Source organism: Phalacrocorax carbo, chromosome 24, assembly GCF_963921805.1.
Source record: "Phalacrocorax carbo chromosome 24, bPhaCar2.1, whole genome shotgun sequence".
In the NCBI taxonomy this organism is placed as follows: Eukaryota; Metazoa; Chordata; class Aves; order Suliformes; family Phalacrocoracidae; genus Phalacrocorax; species Phalacrocorax carbo.
In genome coordinates, this window is record NC_087536.1 from 1,407,824 (window position 1) to 1,434,341 (window position 26,518).

A 26,518-nucleotide genomic window follows, 5' to 3' on the forward strand; every position below is an offset into this window, starting at 1 on the left:
ACTCGGAGCTTTGCAGAAGTGCTGCTTGTTCTCCAGGTAGCATTGGTGTATATTTGGGAAGTTGGTACAGTAGGACTTGGGCCAAGACAAGCGCTCCAGGATTTAGGGCTTGATCTATAGGATGCCTTAGAAAGAAATCCGGCTCCCCTTGCAAAGCAACTTCTGATTTTTCTCTTGGCAAAAGATTCCCTTTGTCTCCAGATATATTGATCTCATGCCTGTTCCAGCTGTGACTCCATAGCCATGCTTCGAGCCTTCCAAGCCTGGCCTTCAATAACAAACTTCCTCATAAAACAGACGGGCGTCACGTGTCATATACCAGCCAGCCACGAGAAGCACACGTGGGAATGCCAGAGAAATGCCACGTTTGCTTTGTGCCGTCCATCTTTTACAAGGGAGCTGCTGCGAGCAGGTTGTAAGCAGCAGCAGAGCAGTTTTACGCCTAGTGTTTCTCCCCTGCTCTTGCAGCAATGGGTGGCTGTTGACCTCTGGTGAGAGAGTTTGTGCTGTGTAGACAGTCAAAGAGCACAGGGAAAGACAGAGGGGCTCCACCCAGGCTGCACTGTGCCCCGTCCCTGCCTCACCCCAGTGGGAGATGTATTTGCAGATCCCTGCTATCTGTTGCAGTGCAGCAGAATACAGTATCATCACACATATGTTCCTGTAGCCTTAGGAAAGCTAAGATTAGTCTTAGGGCTAAGTACTGCTCCGTGGCTGGGTGGCATAAATCGGAGGGGTCCTGTGTCACCGTATGTGCCTTCTTCCAGCACAGATTTTCCTGTTGGCTTGCTGGGTGCATCCCCATCTCAGGAACGGGCAGCGTTGCACGCCTCCTGGCTGCGGAGGTAGTTTGTTCCCTGCTGACGCAGGTGTCGGCGTTGCAGTGAGCCGAAGAGGGGAAGGGATTTGTGTCTGGGGAAGGCTGCCAGTGCTGCGAGTGCTGGGGCATCCTGCCCCTCGCTGGGCTGCAGGGGTGTTTGCCTGAATGAGGACTGTAGGATTTGGCCTTTGCTTTATACCTCTTCAGGATGATTTCGTACTGAAACAATTTGGCTGAAACAGACACCAGCTGAGGCCAAGTGTTGGACCACCCAGGCCACTGGCCTAATCCACTGTGGCACATTTTTACATTCCCACAACATAAAATTAAATAAATAAGAAACAGACCAGAATGTGAGAAACAAAAAAGAAGGCACGAACTGCTGGAAATGTGCCAGTGAATCCATTGATTCAGTAGGATAAACGCAGATCTCGATCAGAATGGTAGGTAGGGAGCCCACTAGCTTACGGGGTCTTTTCATGCTTCAGTGCCGGCAGGCAAAGGTCACGAGAACACGCGAGTCTAGGTTTAGAGAAAGAACCACGCGCTGCAGACCCCGACGCCCCAGAGCACCAGCAGCAGAACGGCTCTGAAGGCAGGGTGGTGGGAAACCAGTTTGAACGCGTCGCCGCGTGGGACTGCCACGGAGGCAGCCGAGCCTGCCCTGGCTCCGTGGGTCGGTGCTGAGCCGGGGCCGCGCGCAGGAGGTGGGGCGGCGATTCGGTGGGGGTGAGGGCACGACGCGGAGCTGCACAACCCGCTGGCGGCGACCGCTGATGTTTGCAGTGCAGAGCTGTCTGCACAGAGGCAGGATTTTTTTTATGGAGATCTTTTCTCATCTGTGTTTACTGCAGTATTTAGCGGGGAGGGGAATGCTGATGAAAAGCCGAAGGGAAATGTTTTCATTTCCCTAAAAAGTAATTCGGATTTGGGCTTTAACAAGCGAGCTTTATTTGTTTAAAAACAACAACAACAAATTATTTATCTGAAAAAGAATATTTACTGAAAACTGTGGTTTGGCGAAAAATGAAAAAGAAATTACTTTTTCTTTTTTCTTCCTTTTATTAGAGGCCTTTTTAAGGTTGAATGTATTTTTTTACACTGACAAATGTTACTGTAGGCTCTAATGCACATGTCTAAAACATGTCAGGCTTGGCAAAGCCAAGTAATTTTCATACATCCTTCTGGATTCCTCCTCTAGACGACTCATCTGATGGGTGCTCATGGCTGGGGGCTGTGAGATAGTTTCTCTGCGTGGTTCCCCCCACCAGTTAGGCCAGTGACAACTGGGGACAACTCTGTGTCATGCAATGGTGTGCTCCCCCTGCAATGGGGATGGGAACTTCGCTGCCACCCCGAATGGTCTGGTCCTTGGTTCATCCCTGCCAGCGAATGAAATCAGCTCGGGAACGAAATAAGTTTAGTGTGATCCTCTTTTAAAAAATTCTAAGCTAAAACAAACACAAAATTGTTTTTAAGTTCATTTGGATGGTCCGTATTGCAGGCGGCGTGTCTGTGTGCAGACGACCTTGCCTGTAAGGGGGAGGCTGTAGAGAACTGTGCGAGGATGCTCCTTCTCCTGCGCTCCCACCTCGTGCAGAGGAACCCGCATACGCCATGTGGATTCAGTAATGGCAACTCCTTCTGGGCTTGCAGCTGAGCTGAGCTCGCACAGACCTCGGTGAGAGGGATTTCACCATCAGGAGAGGGGTCTGTGGCAAGGGGGGGACGGGCCCGGCTCCCAGCAGGTACCTGGCCCTGCGGCAAGAAAGGCCTTCCCTAGGCTGCTGTAGGAGGGGACAGAAACCGCACCAGGGAGCGGCAAACAGGCCGTGCCTCTCGCCACTCCCGTTTAATCCTCTTCCCTACGGACTTCTTTTTTCCTCCCTCTCTGCCGTTGTTGGAATATGACTTAATCACAGCTAACTCTACTGGGGAGGCAGGCAGGCAGGACTCGTTTGCAATGGTGATGTGCGTCTGTCTGTCTGCAGACAGCTCACTGACAAATCACTGGAAGCTCAGGATGCTGGTTGGGCTCTTATTTTTTTCTTTTTTTTCCCCTCCACCTCCCTTTCTCTAGAAGAAAAGATGTGAAAGAGATGAGCTGTGCTGAAATCCATTCCCACACTCACCCCTCCCTCGGAAGGGTTTGCAGCTGGGGGTGGGACACTCTGAGTGCTGGCAAGTTCAAAATGCTGCAGTTTCCTAATGCATAAAACCTGCAGGATTTCACTGTTGCTTCCCATGCTCCAGGGAAGACGAGACATATTCGGGCTGTTGGAGGAGTTCAGAGTATCTTCAGGCCATGAAGAGAGGGGATGTTCTCTCAAGTAGCAATTTCTTGCGCAGCGGCAGAGGTTTGCAGCAGGAGTGGATGTGCTGGTTGTGCTGTTCAGCCGCGGACAGACTGGAGCAGGAGGGATTCAAGCAGCCTCCTGCACTGTTGGTGCTTCAGTTCTGTGGGGTAGCATCAAGGGTTTTTCCAGCTTTGCTTTGTCAGTCTAATTTAGGCTGGTACAATCTGGAAATATTTTTGTTCTATATGCATTTTTTTAAAATGTGTTTCAATCAGAGGAACAGATTTGTACTAGATCCGGCCCGTGGTGCCTGTGAGTAAGTGTCTTGTGCAACGGTGACCGATGCAAGTACGCAGGGTGCAGTCAGCTCCTTTATTTAGGCCTGTGCACGAGGCGCTTGAACACAGTGCAAGGAGGAGAGGGCAGATTTACTTTCACATGCACACAACTGTCCTTCATTATCCTAAAATGTGGTTCTGGCAAAGAGCAGCCACGCTCTTGTTCAGATGGCAGGAAAAGGGCTGCTGTGGAACAGCGGCCAAGCAGGAGCTTACCGGCCTGCTTTGATTTGAGGGAGGGGATAGGTGGTATGGTGACCCGGGCGTCGAGGCACGAGATCTCTTCCAGTCCTGCATCCCCCCTGCCCAGCCTGATCCAAAGCTTGCTGAAGCTACTGGAAAGATCTCCCCCGTACTGCAGTGCCTGACATCAGCCCCTAAGCATCTGCGCTGCCGCTGGGCGCCTGCACAAATTGGTGTTATGAGTCAGGCAGAAAACTCATCCCCTGCCTTCAGCAGATTTACCTCTGCAGTGCTGCTGTAATTAATATTTCCTCCTGTTTGCGACAGGCTGCCCTCTGCTAAAGAATGAGCTTTTTCTGCACGTCTTTTAATTTTATCATGTGCCCTTGATGTGGAGGCACCACTGCCTGTGCAGTTCCTAGCCCAGGCCAGCCAAAATGGTCCCAGTTAGCTTAAACACTACAAACAGTATTTTGGGGTGTTCTTTTGTTGTATTTTAGTGGGTTTTTTTTCCCCCACATTCTAGGTCATATTGATTGAATTGAGATCAGGACTGATTTATAACTTCAACAGCCCATGTGCCAGGGGTTTTCCATACTCCCCAGAGCACTGGTGTTGCTGGACTTCGCACAGCCGAGCGTGCCGCAGGACCGGCAGGCAGGCTGTGCGCTCTGTGCTTTGGTGCCCCGAGGAAAACGGGGACCCTGGTAAATCTGTTGTCAACGGATTGCAGGTGCTCTGGGGTGGTGGCAGGTCCTGTGTAGGTCTGCGGACAGCCTCGGGCACAACCTTGCCACCCACCCACCATGTGTCTCATGGTGTTATTGCAGGTCTGTTGAAGCTTTGGTGCCCAGGACTGAGCATCCTGGGCTCTGTTTAAAACCAGAAAAGCTTGATCTTTCACTCCAAAAAGCTGTGAGCAGAGGGAGGCAAATGAGAGCTCCCAAACTTTCTGCCTTCAAAATCTTGTAGTTGTATAACCCAGCCTCAACTACTGCCACGTGTCACACCAACCCCTCCTTCACGTCCTCGCTGAGAACTGCGTTATCAAAGCTCAGAGCGCTTTGCGGAAGAGTATCAGTGCTGTACGGCACCCGTGTGAGCCCTGCGCGTGCAAGATGCTGGTAGCTGTCACAGCTACATAGTCTGGGTGAGCCCTGGTTGTTTCTGGGGTAATAACTGGCTGATGGTGATCTCCGACCTGGGACCAGGGACCAAGTGGGATCTGGGGTTATTCTGGCTGGCTTGGTGCTTGCTACCTTCAGGAATTCATGACCCGGGTTTATAGCAGTGGGAGCTTTATGCCTCTGCAAGTCAGACCCCTCACCTCTTCCTAGCTGTGTCCTCAGCCTGTCGTGGCGATGGTCACTGTAAGCAATGGTCCCCACCGGGCCAAGGGGCGTTTCTTGACATCCCAGCCCCGCGCTGGTAACACCAACCCACTGCTCCTCTGAGTCTCATGCTGGTTTTGTAGTTTTCTAATCTAATCATAAGGAAGGTGATGGTTTTCCTCTGCTCCCAGGAGCTTGCCATAGACATTTCAGCAGGTTTTTGTGTTTTATTTGGGTTTTTTTGGCTAGCTGTTCTTGTCTGCATGGGACTGGTGTGTTAAGCGTACAAAGTGAGATTCAGGGCTGTCCAGCCAGGCTCCTGTGACAAAACCATCACAAGGACGCCAGGTCCAACCTTCTGACTGTAAAAGATGCATCCGCACCGTACTAGCTTGCAGGCCAGAAGTTCAAGTCAAAGCAACACAGACTTAAGCCATCAAAACTGTCATTGAACAGGGAAAGAAGAGGGAGCTGGGGGCGGGGTGGGGTGTGGGAAGTCATGAACTTGGCTTTGTTTCTTGGGCTGCAAAAGCCAAGAAGCGATCCAAGAAAAGATGAACTGGCATCTCCAAAAGAGAATGTTCTGCTTTTGGCATTTGCTTTAAAAATCAAGACATCTTTGGAGACTTTTATTATTTAAAACCTAAAAACAAGGAAAGAACTGCAGTGCGAAATGCAACCAGCAAGTAGAGTAATCTGTGACTGTCACTCATCTAGGGGGATTTTCTATGCCTTAGTGCAAAACACTCAAATCCGGGGCTGCGCAGAGCAGGCAGGATCGGGCTGAGGCTCGTTGCTGCCGCAGAGGGCCCTCGGGTGTGGGCGGAGAAGGTGGCAGCCCGGGGATGGCGATGTGGCTGCCTGCAGCTCTCCCCCCACTCCTCCTCGAGGCTCTTGGACAGCTGCACGGGAGGCGAGTTGCTCACGCAGCGGCGATGGCGTTCAGTCTCTGGAGGCGGCAATGCGGTCCACCTGCAAAAAGGACAGGCAGCCGTGAAAAGAACAGCTGCGTGAGCGGGGAGGTGCAGCCGTGCTTTGACTCCGGCTGCAGTGAGGAGTGCCGATCGGCACCCAGAAACGGGGGCACCGCCGCGGGCGGCTGGTGGTTCAGCCCTGTCGGCCGCAGAAAAAGTAGTGCGGGGTTTGAAAAACCCTGGAGATAAGGGTATCTGCTTTCTGCAGTGTTAGCTCTGGGCTTAGACAAAGGAGGACTTTGTGCATGCAGGATAACAACCCAGGCTTGATGGCATTACTCGCTGTAACTGAGCTACTACAGGAAAACTCGGCATGATGGGGGGGGATTAATCCTTGCTCCCAAAGGACATGTGATGCAGCATAGCTCCACTTCTCTTTCTTGCCTGTCTGTTAACGCTGGGGAGGCTAACGCTACCTCCTCCGCACCTTTGGGATCCCGGCAGGGGTTTGCAAACAGCCGTGCAGCCCTAGGGGGGAGTTGGGTGTTTGTGATCCAGTGACTGTAGTTTTGGGACACTGAGATGCAGTTACTGTTGAAACACACCGGGCGGGCTGGAAACTGGGTCATTTGCTGCAAGTCCAGCACTGGTCTGGTGTTGGCTGCTGTTTCTCTGTTGAAACAACTTTGCACCGGGCTTCTGGTAAAGCTGTGGCTCCGAAGGGACCAAGAACCTGGAGCGCGAACTCCCAAACCCATCCGGGGGAATCACCGCCAGCGTCGTTAGCAGTGTCCGCTACAGGCTCTGGGCCAGGCTGGGCGCTGCTTCGAAACTGCCTGCAGGTCGCGCAGGATCCCTCGCTTTGGGCTTTTCTACCTGTTTCCATTCTGGGAAGCAGCATCCACACAGGCTACGTGGTCTTTGCAGCAGCTGTAGTTCTTCGTCTACTTTTTCCAGCCATAGAATAACAGCAGATATTTCCTTTGGAACAGGACCTTACATAGTGCTTTCCGTAGTCACTGAAACAACCAGAAAATGTCAGAGACACCAGTATTCCCAGGCTGGTGAGCCCTTGTCCCAGCTGACTGTTTTCTTGCTTGTTCGTACTGATGAGGAAAGTGTTTCTTAGGTGGTGTTTCCACAGTGTTATAGCCCAGGTCTTGCTGCAGTTCTCTCTCTTTTTTTTTTTTTTTTTTTTTTTTTCCCTTCTTTTTCCTGTGCTCATACCAACCACCCACATCTACTCAAGAACAGTTTTTCTCGGAGCTGTGACCAGTGTATCTCCAGTTATCCACAACCCCCTGGCTGCTGGCCTGCTACAAACGAGCTGGTCACATCCAGTTGGTGCATTAAATTGAAGACAACTACAAATAAATTACTTGCTTTATTGCTTTTCCGTGTAGGCATTGGCCACGGTACCACTTGGACACGTGGTAACCCAAACGGGAGGGGTGAAGTGATGAGACAGAACACTTAGAGAGATGTGACTGATTTTAAGCTGCAGCAGGTTTAGGAGCAGGTTTGAGCTCTCGCTTTGTCTTGCCAGCTCACCAGGAGCTGTGCCTTCCTTACACTGCACTAAGTGGCATCTGGTGACTGAACAATAACCTTCAGCTCTAGATTAGGACAGGATTAGGAGAGGACAGATGTCCTTTTCTGGATCCAGCACTGCCTGGAGGAGGGGTGATTGCCCCCAGGCCTCTGCCTCCTTCCCCTTTCAGGAGGTAACTGTCCTGCGGCTTCACCAGGGTGAGACCTAGCCTGCAGGTGCTCCCTGAACCCATTCCTGCCCCCTCCCAGCGAGGCTAGTGAAGCCCGAGATGAAGCTTAGGACAGTGACAGCCCTTGCTGCTGGCTGGTAACACCTGGAGGGGGAATAGCAGCAGATTATTTCAGTCCCTGATGATCCCTACCCCAGCTCTTGTGTCCTAACCCCTGCAGCAAAAATTGCATCCTACCCCAGCTGCTCCGCTTGCAAGCAGGGGCCTTTCTGGGTTAGCTCATGTTGGCCTCAAGACCCACTTGCCCCCTGCCTTGCTTGGATGTGGTCCTGCAGGGACAGCCCTCAAGGCAATTGACTCATCCCATGTTTTAAGCCTTGTCGTGAGCCCTTCCTGAAGGCTGTCTGCCAGTTACGCTAAGGGGGAGGGCGCGGCTGTTCTGTAGGCTCAGGTCCAGCCTGCAGAGAGGAGGGGGATGAGGTCTGCCATTCTCCTTTAGCAGCATCATCAGCGAGGGCTGTAATATGCGTTCGCTGGGTCACCGAAACCTGTGACTCCTCGCGGTGTGGTTCAGTGGGAATTTTTCCTGCGTGTGTAACTCCCGGCTTTGTGCAGCTCTGAAATGCCCCTCAATTCCACCCGGCGACGCTGGTAGCACTGGCCTGATGTCGCGTTACCAGGAGGCCACGCACTGAATGTGAACGCCCTGCCTTGGCATGGGGCATGCGTGTCTTGAGTTTTCCCCAGTGCACCAGCTGGGGCTGTTTGGATAGAAGAGAAGTTTAATTTTCAGTGGTGTTTCTGTTTGGGCTTGGAAAATCCAGCCTTCCTGAGGATGGAGATGCTGCAAAAAAAAGTGAGAAGGAATGTGAGTCCCTGCCCCAGTTTATAGCAGGGCGGTCTGGTGGGTGACCACAGGGGCCCTGCTGTCTGTTCTGGTAGTGCTCTTGCGCTGGTCTCACGGTGGGGCTGCAAGTGCTGGAGCTGGGTTTTCCCGGGGCGGGTGTGTGGTGGCCATATGCTGATAGCCCTGAAGGGTGGCTTTGGTTGTGAAACCAGCTCCCAGGCACGTCCTCCGGGTTTGCCAATACGACGTGAGTCATGCCGTGCGGGCAGGCAGCGTCTTGCCCAGTACTGGGTGCTAGAAAGCGCCCGCTTGTGAGCTTGAGGAAGGCTTGTTCAAGCGGCAGCTGGCATCAACGGGAGGAGAGGCGGCGTCTCCTTCCTAGCAACGACTCACTGGTGTGTGCGGAGCCACTGAAGCGGAGGCTGCTGGAGCGTGCCATCCTCCGCAGCACTCCTGTGTGCCATGCCCAGCAGGGCTCCAGCCCTGCCCCTGGACACACGCTCTCACCTAGAGTAGGTTAATTCCAGGTAGAGAGGGAAATGAGAGGAGCAGGGAGGTTTTAGCCGTATCCCATGCAGGTTCGCTGAGTGTTCCCCTTAGCAGGAGCTGCAGCATCACTCTGGTACAGCCGAGGCGCGGCGTTTGCTGTGCAGGGCAATTTTCTGCTTAATAATGTTTTTGGGTGGCCTCCTACTGCCCAGAATAAGGTGGCCGGGCCCGCTGTGCTGCCACCCGTCCTGCACATGGTATGAATGTTTCTCCTGATGCACGGGAGCCCTTGGGAACCTAATCGGCTCTTAGCTCCGAGCTGTGGTGGTATTGTGAGTGTGTGCAGTGTGTCTGGGCTCACCGCCGCTTTTAGGATCCTGTGCTAAGGCAGCGCTGCTGCGTGCTGTCCAGACGCAGGCTAGCAGCTTGTTTGTTTAAACTTGTTTCCATAGGAATTTGTAAGGACCATGGGAACATATTTTATTTGACCTAAACAATAAAGAATGAGACTGAGGAGGGGGGGAAGGAGTCCCGTCAAGTCTGATTTGTGGGTCTGACATTTCTCTTAGGCTGGATAACCTCTTCAGCAGTGAATGGACCATCCTGGCAAGTCAGCTTGCTTTTTCTTCTTCTTTGTGTTTTCAAATGCCTGCGATGGATTCCAATCAGCTGATATGTGCATAGAGATAGGTCAGAAATAGCCCCTTTTTAAGCACACAGGTCAGCTTTTGGGTCAGGCTCGCAGTAGTTCAGAAACCCTGCTTTCATGTCCAAGCTGGCACTGAAGGAAGCCGGGTTGTCCAAGCGCAGGCACAGGCTGTCCCTCCGATGGCAGTGGCTGATCTCGGCTGTCTCTGCAGCCTCCCTCTCTGTCCGTTTGCCTGTGCCACTAAAGCAGTACCGTAGGATTTGCCTTCTCGCTGCTTTGGGAAAGGACAGCGATGTTCTCTCTGACAAACAAAATGCAGCAGGCTGTGCAGAGCAACGTGGGCTCCTGGGGGCCGTTAGTGCTCTGATGGGAATGTCGGGGTGGCCTCAGGGGCAGCGTGGGCAGAGGTTGCACAGGGAGATGTAGCAGAGATGGGACATGAAGTCGAGCTGTTGCAGCATGTTGCTTTTGGACATGGCAAGCTGTAGGAGCTGGAAGTGTGGTGAGCCACAAATAGATGTGATAGCTGCAAGGAGATGCTGGAAGAGCAGCCCAGCAAAGAGGGGGTGTGGGCAACAGGGAAGGCAGCTACTCAGCAGCGGAACTGGCCAGGATGCTCCACTGAGGTGAATTTCCATCCCTGTACAGTGGTTTTTAGCTGTCACTAAAGCTAAGGCCCTTAAATCCTCCTCATTAATGCTCTGAATGCCAAGGGGTGCTGCTAGGGCGCTGCGCGGTGATGCTGCGGGGCTGGCGAAGCCATCAGCATCTCGGGGCGCGCAGCTCACCAGGGCAGGCCGTCCACTCGGTAGCGGTGTGCTGCCCTGAATGCGTGGCGCGCTCTACTGCCCGTCGCTGGACAAAGGTCGGTCACTTTGTGTATCTTCACACCATTGCGCTGAGTGTGGTTGTCTGCTTTCTTAGGGGGAAAAAATTAGAAAAACAGCTTTTACTGCTTTCTGAGGTGGTGTAAGGAAGGGTCACTTTTCACAGCCCAAGAAGTGCTGTCTGAACCCCAGCCTGCCCGGGGCCACAGATCGGGCTAACGTGTAAGGGTGGCTCTGCTGCTAGTCGATGTTTCTGGGATGTAGCACCTGGGAGCAGGGAGTCAGTTTTACAGGCAAAACATCCCCTCCTTGTTCTGCCTATGTCCAGCAAAAATGTTGCTGTATACTGTTTTCTTTCTGGACTTGCGTGCAAAAAGGGGTCTGGGGCAAGAATTCCCCACAGCGTACCCTATGGACTGCTGCTTCCCACCGAGCCTCTTACAGTGACCTGAGAACTGGCTTTTATTGCGGGGGCAGGTGGGATTTCTCTCATCCCAGGTGCTACATGGGTGCTTTCTGTGCAACCAGTTATTGTACAGGGCTACAGGTGTGCTCTGTGGTGGTGAAAACCAGTTCACCAGAGAGCAAGAGGAGAATAGGTTGTTGAATAACCACCATTTCCAGGGTCTTGGCTATGCACAGTACCTCTGCAAGCAAGGGCGATCGCTGCTTTAGAGCAGAAAAGGTAAATGGAGGTAAATTAATGAAACTTGCATGTATGTGTATAGGCAGCAGCTTGAGGCTCAGCGCTGAAGGCCCACGCACTGTGAAGCATGTGAAGGGTAAATGTCAGGAAGCAGGTTGCTCTAGAGGGGCCTAGGAATGCTTTGGAGCAGGCGAGCTATTATAATTTATTCAAGCCAAATGCTTGTGCCCTTCTGTAAATCTCATTTAGCTTCTGGGAGCTTATTTATCTTCAAATGTCATATTGTATGAGAGGAACGTCATGTGGGACTGAAGCGTTTCTGTGCAAAGGCCTGCAGCTCCTTTGCCCTTTGTCTTATTTAGCCCCATCAGATTTTAAGGAAATGGCTTTCTTGCACCCAGAGCTCTGGACCAACTTGCTAAGGACCCTGGATGTGGCCCTTTGTCTTCTCACGGCTGTCTTCATTAGCTTAAATTAAATGGGCTGTATAATGTGTGCACGTAGATGGCACAGATGGAGACATGAGCACCCTGGCCGTGTCTTGTGTGACGATACGGCTCCCTTACGCTTCAGCGTGTAGTACTTGGGCTGTAGTAACGACACGGGTGCCCTCCGCGCTGTGCCTGGACCTGCAGCCAGCCCCAGCTGCAGCCAGCAGCCGACGCGAGCCCCAACCCTCCGCTTCGCGGCGCAGAGCCTGAGACCGGCTGCCTTGTGCGACGCGCGAGCCCGAGGGCGGCGCAGCCCCGGAGCCGCTTCGGGACGGTTCTGCACGCAGCCAGCGTCCCGTGCTGGTCCGCTGTGACAGCCCCGGCTCCCTCGGCGTCCTGCGCAGCTGTGACCGGCAGCTATGACAAGGGGAGCCTCATGCGTTGCGCTGTTTGACCCATTTTTCTTTATGACTGTACTAGACGCTAGACCTGCTGTTTATTTTTGCAGATCTGAGCAAGCAAAAGCGGACTGTCTTGCTCCCAACATCTGTGTAGGCACAGGCTTTTATTGTGCTGCTAAGAACGTGTGCATTGTTTCAAGGCAATAAAGCCTTAAAAGGTAGCCTTGTGACCTTTTAATACTGGTACTCCTATAGGAAAGGTATTTGTGAGAAGGGCAAGTCCAAGCTGCTCGCTTTATCTAGGAAAATAAATGATGCTTCCCCTGAAGAGGTGAAGGTCCCTGAGGAAATTAATCCATGAATGGCTCTGACCGGAGGAGGGGGTGGAATTTCAGACAGTCTTTTGTCATTGTGGGTTTCGCTGACAAAGTTACCCAGGCATTTTTTGGACGTGAACAATCTTCAAGCCCCCAGCTGTTGTCTCACAAGAATGTGCACGTAACTGTACTATCTCAGCATCTGTGCCGTAGTCCGCCGCCACTGCCTTTGCAAAGCAGCCTGCCTGGACATCACCCAGACAGGTTTCTCAAAAAAAGAAACCCTAAATAATGTTCACTAAGGCTGGGGCGTGTATGGGCTGTGCTGACTGCAATTTTGGCTCGCCTGGTAACATAGAGGTGGTGGTTAAATGAGAATTAAGGTACACAAGGTAATACCGACTGTTCTGCCTTAAGGGTACTTTATGGGCTTTCTCTTGGTTAGGAAAAGGCAGCTGAAATCTATTCTATCCACCTGAAAAAAGCCTGGCTGGGGAGGAGAGGTGAGTTAAGCCCTGCGTTTGTCTGCATTGTACATACTGCCCTTAACTGTCACAGGGGGTCACCTATTCTGAAATGGATTTAACTAAAGACCAGCAATTCCGTTTGTTTAATGTAGGGCACTTGATTTTATTCAAAGGGTGAGATACAAAAAAGTAAGCAAAAAAGACAAAACCCAAATTATAAAACACTACAGACAAAAGTAAGACATCTTCTGCGTACAGCACACAACAGGAAACAAGATACAGACTGGTCCCCACAAACCAAGCCAGCTGGGTATGTACAAGCAGAGGCAAATAGATCGAGACGGGAAGAAATGGGGGTATTTGCCACTTCAAATGTCTATTTACATAAACTGGATTGAAGGCAAATAGTTCTTTCTTTTTATTCAAACCAAATACTTCTTTGTTTCTTCTTCCTGGTTCTGATGTAGAGAAGGGACTCCATGCTTTGAGGCAAGTTTGGTACATTCAGGGAGGATCTAAAATTAGCCACAGCTAAACACTGACATGCTACTTCAAGCACCGGCTTTCAGTCCCTCCCTCCCTCCCTCCGTCTGACACGCTGCCGCCAGGCACCTCCTTGGGGCGTCAAGGGCTGCTAGGGCCAGCGGGAGAGGAGAGCCTGGTTTTGCACTCATGGGCTGGTCAGTCTTATGCCGTTAGATGTTACAGTCTGCAGCTTAACCAAACCTGTGTGTCTAGGCTAGTCTTAAGGCTCCTAACTGAGCATGATTATGCGTCGTGGCACGGCCAATGGACTTGGAAACAGTCTTTCAGCACAGAGGGGTTGAGGCCTCCCAAATGCAGGTGTCAAGGCAGCGCTCTGGCTAGAAGGGCATCCCCGTGTGAGTGGGGCGATTCCCTCCGAGGCACCTAAGGCCAAGCTAAAAGAGACGGCATTTGCCATGTCATTGTTGCACCGTACGAGGCCACGGCGGCCCTAACACTGGTTTGGGCTCTTTATAAGAATATGCAACACAGAGAGTACCTACTCATCGGAAAAACTGGGGAAAGAACAGTCTGTAGCCTTTCTTCAGTGGAGCTAGGAGGGAAAACCTTTCTAACAGAAGTATAGCCCATGTACAACTTAATTTCCTACTGTGGGTGGAATAACCTGACTGGGGTGTGGCATTTGTCTGAGATCTGTTAGGCAGGAACAACACGTGCTGAGCCTGAAGTTCTTTGGTCACCAGTAATTAAAGAACCCTAAGACCTACGGGCATGTGCTTCCCTTTAAGCCTCTGTAGACATAGCTAAGGGAAACAGTTACTTAAATCAAACTAAATTCTGACAGACGTATGCGGTAACAGGCAGCTGCTATTCCAAACGGCAAAGGCCTTTGTCTGTATTTACCTGTGGCTCAAGTTTAGAGACAGGGCTACTGAATTTTTAAACACCTCAATTAGGAAGGAGGGAATTTTTACTGGCTCAGTAAGCAAAACATTCATTTTGGAGAGCAGAAGACTGACTGGCTGTTAATAAATATCACAAGACATTCTAAAAGGTTTCTAAGGAAAAGAGAAACATCATCTGTTCATCAAAATGCAACACATCTAGACAAAATGAGGTAAGGAAAGCTAAGAAGAGTCCTTTATACATTCTCACTTCACACAGGCATGGCAATTAACAACGAGATGCTCAACGGATTCCCTGCCATGCTCCCCAGAGAAATTCTTCATAGCAAGCGTGCTCCACAGCGTTCTTTGATACACAGCACTACAACGTCCGACAGCCTAGTTGCAAGTAGCGACTAAACCTCTGTTTTGGCAGGCAGGGTTTTATACACTTCAGGCAGTTTGCTGGCAACTTGCAGAGCGCAGGGGGTGAAGACAACCTCTACTTCTGACAATGAAAGAGCTGGCATGAGCTTTAACGCCTTAAATTAGGAACAAGGATTTGTCTATCACGGCATAAACCCAAATAGCTCAGCAATATCTGTACAGTTACACCCGACGTGAGAGTGTCAGACTGACGTTTCTAACTTAGCCTCCTGTTCTTTGGTCCTCTTTCATAAATATTTAACAGCCAGCATTATCAAACTTTTACAGAATAGCAACTTGTATTTTAACAGGGCTGGCTACCATCCTGCTCGCCAGGAGACTCAGGAAGCTAGCGCACAATCACCTGTACAAGGCTAGATAAACTCAACGCTCGCGGCTTTTCCTCCAAGTGGAATAGGAGAAAAAGATCTTAAAATAATTCTGTTGCAGGGTTCCTCCACATGACATCCCGTGCTAAGGAGAACATAGGATGGGATCCTGCAAGTCCTTGTGTCCTCTGCCGGGGGGGGGGGTACAGGAGGAGCCCTGCCTTGGTTCCAGCCCTCCACGTGAAAGGTTTGCAGTTTCTTAAACAAGCTGAGTGGGAGGAAGAGGAGGAGGAAGAACAACTGTCTTAACATTTTTAGCATTGAACACGTGTTTTTTTTCCTTTAAGGATAAAAGTATCGTCTTCAAATGAAGCAGAGAACTCCACTGGTCATGTTTAGGCAGAGGCATGTAACTATTAAGAGTCGGTGCCTCAAAAGCAAACGCTGTAGAACTAAAATGCAGTATTTACCACTTTGTTCTTAAACAGACACTGGCAGCACAATGTGTTCATAAAATAATAGTCTGAGTATGATGTATTAAACATACATATATGGGTTTCATGACGCTGTTTCCAGGGACGCAGCATTTCGTAATAAAACTAAGCCTTGAGCTGATACTGAATTGATGTTAAATAGTTACTGTAGTTTTATATAAAGCAGAATTGCTACAGACCCGGTGCTTGGAAACGCCTCGGTCTGAGCAGCTGCCTTCCGTCGCGCGAGTCAGCCTGCACTGCTGCTGCCCAGCCGCAGCCCAGCACCCTGGGCACGGGAGCCGGGCTTCAAGTCCCCAGGCACGGCCTTTGGTTGTGATTCTTCGGGGGAAGTAAGCGGCCTGGAATAGTCACCAGCGCTTGGCAAGCGTTACTTCACGCCTGTAGTGTCTGTCTTTTTAGGGTGCGCATGTAAAGCTTATTCAAAACCCACCAGGCTGGTAGGAGATTCACCTTCCTGCATCAGAAAATACAAAGCTAACTGCTCTTTAATGAGTGTGAAAAAGTCAGTGTCAAGTCTTGAAGGCATAATTTCTGATTCTCTGCAAGCTTGTTACACAACTGTTACCACGGTATATATTTGTTTTGTCTATTGACCTCTTTTTATCCCCTCCAATTTAAACCAGCTGAATTTGACACACGAACATAAGCAGGCACACACGAACTGCTCCTAAATAACCAGAACCCACACATTCATTAAGGGAGCTTTAGTGCCGTCTCCCTGCTGGAGAGATACAAGGCAGAAACTTTCTTCTACGCAGTCAGACTAGTAAGTGACCTGCAGCCACGTAATGCTGGCTGCTTACCACGTGGGTTTAGTGCCACGGTGCTCAGCTCAAGGGGAAAAATCCTCAGTACGGGAAGGCTTCTACTAATTTAAAAATGAAACAAAACCAAACAAAAAACCAAACAGCAGCAGCAACAAGAGACTGGCACAAACTGAGCACTGTTCTTATTCCTCTCTCTTCCCCCACTTGGGTAAGCATCCACACCGAGTCAGACACTGCTTCCATTTACACTCGAAGGCGTGAGTTCCACTGTCTTCATGGGCACAACTACAGGTATATGCTGGTGTTACACAGTGTGTTGTGGTCCACCGAGTCTAGGAGATTGTCACTTGCTAGGTATTTGGCATAGATAAAATCCTTCTGAAGCAACATTTTCTTAGCACATTTACTGTGCACCTAAAAATTAGGAGGTCGTGACAGGTCAGCTGAATTCCCTTTAGTACACGAGGCAGAAATTGACCCCAAATGCTTGTTTACAGTTTCTTTCACTGTTAAAATTTCTGCACGGACGTGCCCAGTAACAGCTCTTGTTCCAGTTGTATATTCTGGTATCCTGCTTCACTGCCTGAGAGCATGACAGGTCATTCATTCAATGGGTTCTCATCAAGGATTGGAATGAGCCACACCGGCTAAGAAACAATGGCATTAAAGTAAAGTGGAGGGCCCCTTACCTAGAAGACTCAGTAATCTTTAAAGAAAACCATTTAACATATTTCATGGCAGTCTATTGTTCAACAAAACCCAAAGCTATTGACATAGCATGTGGAATCAATTGGACAATCACTAATGTTATGGAATTTACCAAAATAAGATTTACCTAGGGGACTTTAAAATCAAGTTATTTTGGTACCAAAAAGAGTCTTTCATTTAATTCCCCTTTGCCCCTATGATTCAGATGATCTTTCACTCTACAGTTACGGACTTGGCCAGATTTCTTGGAAAATCAACCTGCAGAGAGGGAGGAGAAAGAACATGCTTGTGAGTATTTACACACTTTCTTTGTTGGTGTATAACTTTGTAATGCGAGGAACGTTCGTTCTGCATTTAAATTGAAAAGAACTGAACATATTTTTGTGTTCATTTAGGATAATCGGTGCAGAAAAAGTCCATAAACCTCAGTTGTCACAACTCCTCTGTTGAGAACTGAGGAGTTAGTCCCTTTAGTCTACATTGTTACTGTGCTCAAATGATAAAAGGTAGAGGCCAGTGTCTGTATTAAGATCAAGCACAAACACAGAGAGACTCTGCTTGTCAGAGACATCCTTCTGTGGATCGGCACCTCCCTCTTAGCTTCCTACCAGCCCTCCAGAAATTGCACGCTTGTCCCAGAAAGCAGACACGTCCAAACTCAAACTGCACAAGACTCGGCCAAGTCTACTAGACTGCCTTCCACTTCTGTTCACGAGAAGCTTCTGTAACTGCCACATCTTCCGTCTAACCTGGTCATTCCAGCAGCTCAAGCAATTACGCAGACAGCCGCCACAGACTTCCAACATCACCCGACTGCAGACGGCAACCACGAGCGCAGAGGGAAGGAACACTGTACTTACATCATATCCTCTGAGAACTGCAAGATGGAAAGCCAGAAGCTGGAGGGGGATAACGCTCAGGATCCCCTGCAGACAGTCCACCGAATGGGGAACTTTGATTGTTCTTTTGTTGTTCTTAATCGTCTCGATGTCTTCCTTATCGCAAATCACGACAGGTCGCCCCTGCAACAAAGGGAAATGTTGAAGAAACACAGGTCTGGAAGGCTCTTTCCTCACGTCTGTTCAGAGTCCCAGTGGCAAGAACTTTTTACTTAATTTAGAACAAAACAGCTTAGCATCCCGTGGGCACCCCTGTAGCATGTTTTACGGGGTAAACAAACCACACCAGGCTTCTGCAATCTGCTGCAGAAATTGCCTTGAAATGCCCACAATATCCACTGAATTCACATTCTCGGCAGTGACGCTAAAGCAAACGGCCTGGGTGCCCTGTAAACTGCTTTCATATTAGAAGCAACGTTTCTGATGCACTGTAAGGTTTTCCAGGTACTTACTTGCCGTGCAATGACCTGCTGGAGAGCGTTCTGGCACTTGGCATAGGTGTGGTCTCTCATGATGATCATGATAACAGGCATGAGTTTGTCCACCAGCGCAAGAGGGCCGTGCTTCAGCTCACCCGCCAGTATCCCTTCGGAGTGCATGTAGGTAATTTCTTTAATTTTCTAGATGGGGGAAAAATAATTCATAAAGCTTTGGGCAAACTTTTAAATTTTTTTTGTGTGGCTTCTTCCACTTTCTTTGTAACGTTGTAAAAACGCGTTCTGGCTCTCCTCAGATCTTGTAAGTAAAGACGCCAGCCTGAAAACCTAGCTCCACTAGTGCACCTGGGCTGAGCTGCTTGCGGGCCACCAACACTTACAGTTCTAAGGCCAAACCCCTCCCAGGCCGTATGACTTGCCATCAGCCAACACACCTATCATTGTAGTCTTGAACTGGGCAGGCAAACGCAAGGAGGGCACGTTTGCACGTCAGTGGGTGACAGCACTTACAACAGGAATCGCCTCAAAGATAAAAACGTGCTGGGTTTTGGATGCATTCCTGGAAATGCCACCCCAACAGTCCAAAGAACTGGTTTTATTAGGGTGGCCAGCCTGTCACAGTAAAGCACTCCCAGTGCGAATGCTGAAAATACACCCTTGCAACCCACTGTAGCCTGTGGCCGTCCTGTGACGCGGGTACCTTTCAGTGGCTGGCTCAGCAGCGTTCTGGTGAGCTTTAGCTGGCCGACCCAGTATGTCAGCCAACACACCAGAGCTGTTAGCTGCTTTTAAAACAACTTGTAGCCACGTGTCAGTTCCTGTGCGGGAAGCCATAGCTAAGTGTGTTTGAACCAGCTTCAAGTGAAGAAATCTCTTACCAAAGCTCCCTCAAGACATGTAGCATAATGGTAGCCACGTCCCATGATGAGAACAGACTTCTGATGGTACAGCTCTGTGGCTAGCTTCTGGATCTCATCGTCCATACTCAGCACTTCTTTAATTAAGTCTAGATGGAAAGAGAAGAATTCAAGTTGTGTGTGCTTATATGCCTGTGCCTCTCAGACTATACTTACTGTTTACAGTTACACATACTGTTACAGACTTTTAGTGTCAGTCTTATTTACTATCTTTATCAATGATCTGGGCAAGGGGATCGGGTGCACCCTGGGTCAATTTGCAGATAGCACCAAGCTGGGTGGAAGTGTCGATCTGCTGGAGGGCAGGAAGGCTCTGCAGAGGGACCTGAACAGGCTGCATCCATGGGCCAAGGCCAGTTGTGTGAGGTTTAACAAGGCCCAGTGCCAGGTCCTGCCCTTGGGTCGCACCAACCCCAGGCAGCGCCCCAGGCCTGGGGCAGAGGGGCTGGGAAGTGCCCGGCGGAGAAGGCCCTGGGGGTGCTGGCTGACAGCCGGCTGGGCATGAGCCAGCAGTGCCCTGTGGCCAAGGAGGCCACCAGCCCCCGGGCTTGTGTCAGCACTGGGGTGGCCAGCAGGGGCCGGGCAGGGATGGGGCCCCTGTGCTCGGCCCTGGGGAGGCCCCACCTCGAGTGCTGGGCTCAGGTTTGGGCCCCTCGGGACAAGAAGGGCCTTGAGGGGCTGGAGCGTGTCCAGAGAAGGGCAGCGGGGCTGGGGCAGGGTCTGGAGCACAAGTGTGCTGGGGGGCGGCTGGGGGGGCTGGGGGGGTTTAGCCTGGAGAAGAGGGGGCTGAGGGGAGCCCTTCTCGCTCTCTGCAGCTGCCTGAGAGGGGCTGGAGTGACTTGGGAGAAGACACGCCTTCAAGCTTCACCAGGCCAGGTTTAGATTGGAGATTAGGGAAAATGTCTTCCCTGCCAGAGGGGTCAGGCCCTGGCACAGGCTGCCCAGGGAGGTGGGGGAGTCACTATCCCTGGGGGGGTTCAAAAGCATGTAGCCGTGGCACTTGGGGACATGGTTTAAGAGGCCTGGGGGTGTTGGGTTGGGGCTTGGACTTGATTATCATAGAGATCTTTTCCAACCTTAATGATTCTACGATTCTATACTTCATATACACAGTATACGCAGTAACCTGCATAAAAACTGGACTCGGTGTTTTAATAGCCCATAGTTCTTCCATATGAAGGACACAGTTGCAAGTTATTGCCAAAGCCACATTGCCCATATCTGATCCCCTCAGTCTTTCAAGAGCAAAGTTCAGGCACTGCTGCAGTGCATCTGTGCTATTTGAACTTCACTTGGCAAGACACAATAAATGCGGTGGTTTCCTACCTGGCAGTCCCTTTAGACCACGCATGATTTCCTTGCGCCTTTCCTGCATAGAAATTCTGTCGTCGCACATCATCAGCGCAAACATCACCAAAGAGACAAACTGGCTGGTATAGGCCTAATGGGGGGCGGGAGAAAACACGTCATTAAGACAGCAACCAAACGATTGTCACCTGCTACCTAAAATCCTCAGACTAGCTGTTGACTTTATTCATAACACGGTATCAAATAGCAGCTTTCGTCCCAATTAAGTAGCAAAGATGAACATGACGTTCACAGGGCAAATCTCATTTGAGCAAAACACATGCATGAGAAAAGGCCTGCAATGGCACGATCTCCTTAGGCTCCGAGAGATTACAAAACAAGCAGCAAAATGGAATATTTCTAAGGTTCCACGGCAACTATTAAATCCCATTTTGTGACCTTTTCTCTTTGCGTCCTTCTCTCCTGCAAGTAAATGCTGAAAACACTGAAGGCAGGCAGACCCGCTGACTGGAGAGGCACAGTGGAAGCCCACCACTAACATCTGGCCACGGCAACAGGACAGCTAGCTGAAAGTGTTTCGGACCGCGTTCAAGGAACACAAAGGCAGCTGAAAGGAGCAGTGATTTCCCACCTGCCGCCCTTAAGACCAGTTCCTGAACTCTTCGCTGCGGTAAGGCTCCGCGTGTGTCTAAAAGACCATAGTGGCTGGTGACACTGACCTTGGGGAAGGACCACCTGTGCAGGCAAGCGAAATGAGCGCTCGAGTTATGGCAATTCTATTTGCAAAAACATTTCAGGCCCAGCATCAAACAGCCATTGCTAAGTCTGGCCTCTGAAGTCCTAAGACAAATGTTATGGCATGGTCTGTGGTGGCAGCCTGGGACTGGCGCTGCTTAGAAATAAGATTAGGGTTTATAGTGTTTCTGTCCCTTCCTAACCAATCAGCAAACAAACTTTCATGGCGCTATCCTGGAGAAGATTTAAATAGCTCTGAAGGAATCTAGAAAAGCTTCAGTTCTGCTGCCTAGCAGAGTCTGACATGGAGCATGATCTACCACGTTCTGGTGCAGCTGAAGGTTACAGAAGTAAACAGCTCCCAGCAGCCATGCGAACAATGCTTGGGTTGTTTGCAATACGTTCGCAAAATGAAGTTCTGGCCAACCTTAGGGCAGAATCTTTTCAAGTTCATATTTCATGTATGCGCAACTTCGGTAACTCCTCACATCACCGGAGAGAAAATGCCATTTTCAGTCATCTCCAAACTGTAATGTTGGCTGTGTGAAAACATCCCAGGGACAAACAACTCGTTCACCAGTTTCTTGTAAAAGATTCATGAATTTTCCATGATCAAATTCCCCAATGAACTATTAAACTCAAATGTGGTTTTTGGCTGAATTTATGTAACAGATTGACATCATCTCGCCTCTAAATAGAACTAAATCAAAGCAGATTTCATGGTGCAGAAGCACTTCATCAAAATGAAATGCAGTAAAATAAGTTATTTTATACTGTATCACGTGTGGCCAGATCCATCAATCACAGAATAGTTCTGTTAGGTGGACAGAGATACTGGGGCTCTGTAAAAGACCGTTCCCCCATTTGCTCAAAGTACAGCTTGAATATCACGCTTTCTTTAGCAAAGCAGTGCCACTCAGGGCAGTTAAACGCTGCCAAACTTCCATAATCTTGTCTTTTAGTTTCCCTTTTCATCTTTAGACCTTAGTTTAAACCTGCACCTCGAGACAAATGATGGGAAAGAGGAGAAAACTCTTGCCTCTTGGGTCTCAGAGGGAAGAATTCCCTCTTTGTTGTCAATATTTAATATTGCTTCCTTGGAATATTTCATTTACCAAGAAAAAAAAACAAAGCCCTTTGCAAGAGAGAAGAAAAAGATGACGAAGAGTATTGCTGGGCACCGGGGCATTAACTGCACCATCATCAACAGCAACCGGCACAACAGGAACAGAAAGCATTTAACTGAGGACCCGTGCTATAGCCAACACCGTCAGGGGGAGTTTCAGTAACAATAATAATAGCAGTAGTAGCAGTAGTGGTAGTAATAATTATAATAATAATAATTAATAATAATAAGCAGTGAGGTCAATAAACGCACTACTTACCTTGGTACTGGCAACCCCAATCTCTGGTCCTGCATTGATATGGACTCCACAGTCTGTCTCTCGTGATATAGAGCTGCCAACTGTGTTAGTTATTCCTACAGTTAAGGCTCCTCTCTCTTTGCAGTACCGAAGACCCATCAAAGTATCTGCTGTCTCACCTGAAAAGACAGGCATTGACAATGCTGCGGTTCCCTGTCGGTTACTGCTGTCCCTGCAGATGTAAAAGTGCAGTGATTTCCCAAATAGGATCTTACAGGTTTGTATGTGCCTATAAGTCAAAGGAGTCAGCAATTATTTCAGCCCCAGCACGCTGTGTTTTAACCCTAAAATGAGGACAGTGAAATCTAGAAAACATAAAACCTAACGATAGGGTTTGGTGTAAGGAAAAGCCAGTGTTCGGCTATGGTTTTGGTTTGGTTTTTTTTTCCTAAAAAAAGGCATTTCAGGTGTATCTTTAACAGACACAACATTCTTCTTTTTCCTGGTTAATAAAAATTCACCTGTGGCAGGGTGGGGTGGGGGGAAAAGACGTTAGGGAGAGGTGAAGCATGCAGTGGGTGCAACAGCATTAAGCTAGAGCTAGCCTGTTTGGTCCTGCACCACCTCACTGCCTGTCAAACCCGCGGAACTGTGTTGCTAGCGCTTACCAACAACACGAGCGCTTGCAGAGCCTGTTATCAAAGAGGTTATGTCTAAAACTAATTATCCCTGTTCAAAACTGGTCGCACTGTGTAAACACAGGCTGGCTTAGATCGGACTTCGCTTAACGTGTTGATTCTATAGGGAAGCTGAAAAAGTTGGTTTAAATGAACGTGATGGGGTGGGAAAGGAGCCCTGCGCTGACGATCCCAGCAGTGCTGCGTGCGAGCTGAGCTCCAGAGACGCGACTAGAACTAGAAGCGACTGAGTGTTCCAGCTACTGTTAACAGTTTGCTTTTGTCCTGAAAGGACACACCTCCCAAGTACTCTGCACGTGTAAGGGGACAACAGAGAAGGAAAAACTCCAAGGTTACTTTGGTTCATGTCTCCTTCAGTACCCCGACGGGAAAAAACTGCTCTGCATACCGCACTACTTAAAACAAGTCAGGTAGGGTGGGAATCTAAGGCTAGAAAAACAGATTTATGGCGGGGGGGGGGACCTGAGGTTATTTGAGCTCAGTATTTGCTTTGGTTTTGTATTGCCCGATGACCAAGCTCAGGTTCCAGGAAAATCTTTGTTAGCTTGTCTTATGCAGCACTTCAGGGGAAAGATGCATCCCCTAGTGTGCCCTGTCGTGCTCCCTGCTGGATTGGGACAGCACAGTTTCTAACAGCAACGTCTGCACGTGTAGTCCAAAAACCCAGGGAAAACATGAACATTTACATGAGGCCCTGCAAAGAAAGGATGTTCTGAACTGCTTGATATGGAGAAGAAAAAAATTGCTACCATATAGCTTAGGATTTGGCAGTGCTTTAACTAGAGAACTAAAACTATTCAAAAGAAACCATCGAGCTGCCTTTACCCAGGGCTCAGTAGCACTTTTTTTTTTAGTCTGTTGATTGATGGAATATTTCCTCACAGAGAAAGGAAACAAAACTACTGTTACCATATGTAAGACTCAGCTAAACAAAATCCTGCACCAGCACGCAGATGGACAGGAGGGGAACTGCTCTATTTTTTCCCCATCTCTGGTACGTGTGAGCCGATTTCTTCTCTCACATGTACCACATGCAATCCTACAGACAGGCGCAAGAATTTGGCCCTGCTGCCTTCTCCCTCCCGAGCTAACATTTACAGGAACGCGGGGACTGAGTGGGTGGTAAAGCGAGACCGTACCTGACTGGCTGATGAAAAAGCAAACATCGTCTCTGAAGACAGGGGTGTTTCTGTCCAAGAAGTCACTGGCAAGTTCAACCATAACAGGTAATTCAGTCAGTTCTTCCAGAACCTGACGGGTCTGGTGAAAGGAGATGTCAGAAAGTTGCATATTATATTGTGTTTAAAAAAAAAAACACCCAAGAGTTTGGAGTGCAAAAAAGCCTTCAGTTGCCACACACTGGAAAATATTACTAGTGAAATACCATGTGAAAATTAGTGCTGGATTGTATTTTAATTACTCAGTATACCCATACTCGAGTCACACAACTGTCCCTGTGAAAAGCGACCCTGCTTTTGGCACCACAATAAGCCTGTGAGGCCAACGCCTCCCTCACACATAGGTTGTTCTTAAATAAGCCTCACTTATTATATAAGACTACGTATACATTATATAATACAGGGCATCCTTCTACCAGACCGTAGCTCGTGGTCCTGAAGAACTCAGAAACCACTAACTGTGTCCCGGCCAAGCCAGAACCTTGTTTTGGCTGGTCGATGGATTACGGTTAATGTTACCTCGCAGAGCTAGCCAAGAGGAACAAAAACTGCCTTTTCTGGTCCTTGCACCTCAGCGCGCATAGCTGTGCTTCGCTGCGCTGCTGAGAGGAGCTAAAGGAGTCCTCTGCGAAACTGCGGAGCGCTTTCAGTTGCAACGTTATGGGCTGCCAAGCTACAGCCTAAAAATGCTTCATCCACAGCCATCGCATTTTAACCAAGGATTAGGGCAGACCCTGACGAAACAAAGAAAAATGACAGGTTGGCTGTACCAGAGCCAGCACCTCCGTCAGGTACGAAGCGGAACCTCCTCGCCGGGCACGCACCGCGCTGTCACTGTGCAGGCGCGGTTGCTGTCTGTGTAAATAGCAAAGGAGGAAATCCTACCTGGCTGCGGCGTTTGCATTCTGCTCTTGCATTGTCTCTTCCCCCGCCAACCGCCTTTTATGACGGAGCAGGTTTTGTTTTTTAAAGCTTTCCATAGCAATAAAAGTCACAGGCAACATTTTCATTTTCGTAAGTATTCAAGTTCTTCAGCTTTTATTTCCTACTGCTGCTGGCGGTGAATGGGAAGTCTGGCATATACAGCTTTCAAAAGGGTCTTCAGTCATCGGTGTGTGCCTGCTCTATCTTAACCTTTAAACATTGGTTTAGGTTAACCGTGTCATCACCTACATCCTCCTCCATAACCACCGTCAATAACTACTAGATACTGAGCTCTCAAAAATAAAGGAGGCTTAACTGCAATTACCACTGTAGTCATCAAAGCTGACCCTTCCTCTTATTGTATTAATGACAGATTCTGGCTGTTCAAAACCTAAACTGCTTAACCTTAGCCTGCTTGACACACGCAATAATACTGTGCCCGCTGCTCAATTCCACCTACAGTTCGCAAACAGGTCAAGACTGACCACTTACTGCAACTCCAGCATGGTAACTTGTCCCACAGGCAATAAGGATTAAACGCCGACACCTCTGAATCTCCTTAATGTGATCCTTCAACCCACCAAGATTTACTGTAAGCAAGATTCAGAGAGAAAAATTAGGCCAGGTAGCAGAAATCCTCAAGATTACTGGTGCTAACGCAGCACGTTCAATCACCACCAACCGCTTTGCAAAAAAAACCATCACAAAACGTAATCTTGCCACCAGCGGGTGTCATTCTGGAAGCGCTCCCTGTGAGACACGCACATCATCTTACACCAGAATGTTTTCATCGCCCATGTCATCACCTACATCCTCCTCCATAACCACCGTCAATAACTACTAGATACTGAGCTCTCAAAAATAAAGGAGGCTTAATCGCAATTACCAGTGTAGTCATCAAAGTTGACCCTTCCTCTCATTGTATTAACGACAGATTCCGGCTGTTCAAAAATTTCCTTCTGCATAAATGAGCTGAAGTTACCTATAAAAGAAAGAAAAACAAAACGAATGAGAACACTTTATCTCCTGGTAATTCACATTTTTCCTACATATATAGGGAAAAGCTTGGCCCAGAGTCACTAACAGGCCAGTTACCAGCCAGAGATGATATTTCTTTTTCTACCAAAGCATCAGCTCATCACAAGAGCTAGAGTCCAGTTACTAGAACATGTCAGTGAAGGGTCAGGTCCGGGATGGCAAGCCTGCTAGGCATCGGCGTTGGAAAAAATGGATGCCTCCAAGCAGGAGGCAAAATCCTCAGCCCTCTGATCTACTGGGCCCTG

General features: G+C 49.3%; 1 protein-coding gene across 3 annotated transcripts in view; it reads right to left on the bottom strand.

The window, feature by feature from the left end:
• Positions 1-5,731: 5,731 nt before the first annotated feature.
• Positions 5,732-26,518, bottom strand: part of GFPT1 (glutamine--fructose-6-phosphate transaminase 1) — a 47,013-nt gene continuing 26,226 nt past the window's right edge. For 2 of the 3 annotated variants that reach the window (XM_064472708.1, XM_064472709.1), the window contains 9 exons: positions 26,122-26,217; positions 25,728-25,825; positions 24,273-24,393; positions 22,457-22,614; positions 20,355-20,469; positions 18,990-19,117; positions 18,127-18,294; positions 17,636-17,797; positions 12,812-17,033 (listed from right to left, as the gene is read on the bottom strand). In XM_064472708.1, coding sequence (XP_064328778.1) covers positions 16,989-17,033; positions 17,636-17,797; positions 18,127-18,294; positions 18,990-19,117; positions 20,355-20,469; positions 22,457-22,614; positions 24,273-24,393; positions 25,728-25,825; positions 26,122-26,217 — 1,091 coding nt within the window. In that variant the 3' untranslated portion in view covers positions 12,812-16,988. Of the gene's footprint in view, positions 5,942-12,811; positions 17,034-17,635; positions 17,798-18,126; positions 18,295-18,989; positions 19,118-20,354; positions 20,470-22,456; positions 22,615-24,272; positions 24,394-25,727; positions 25,826-26,121; positions 26,218-26,518 lie in introns of those variants that run through there. The other variant, XM_064472707.1, reaches the window with a different exon arrangement.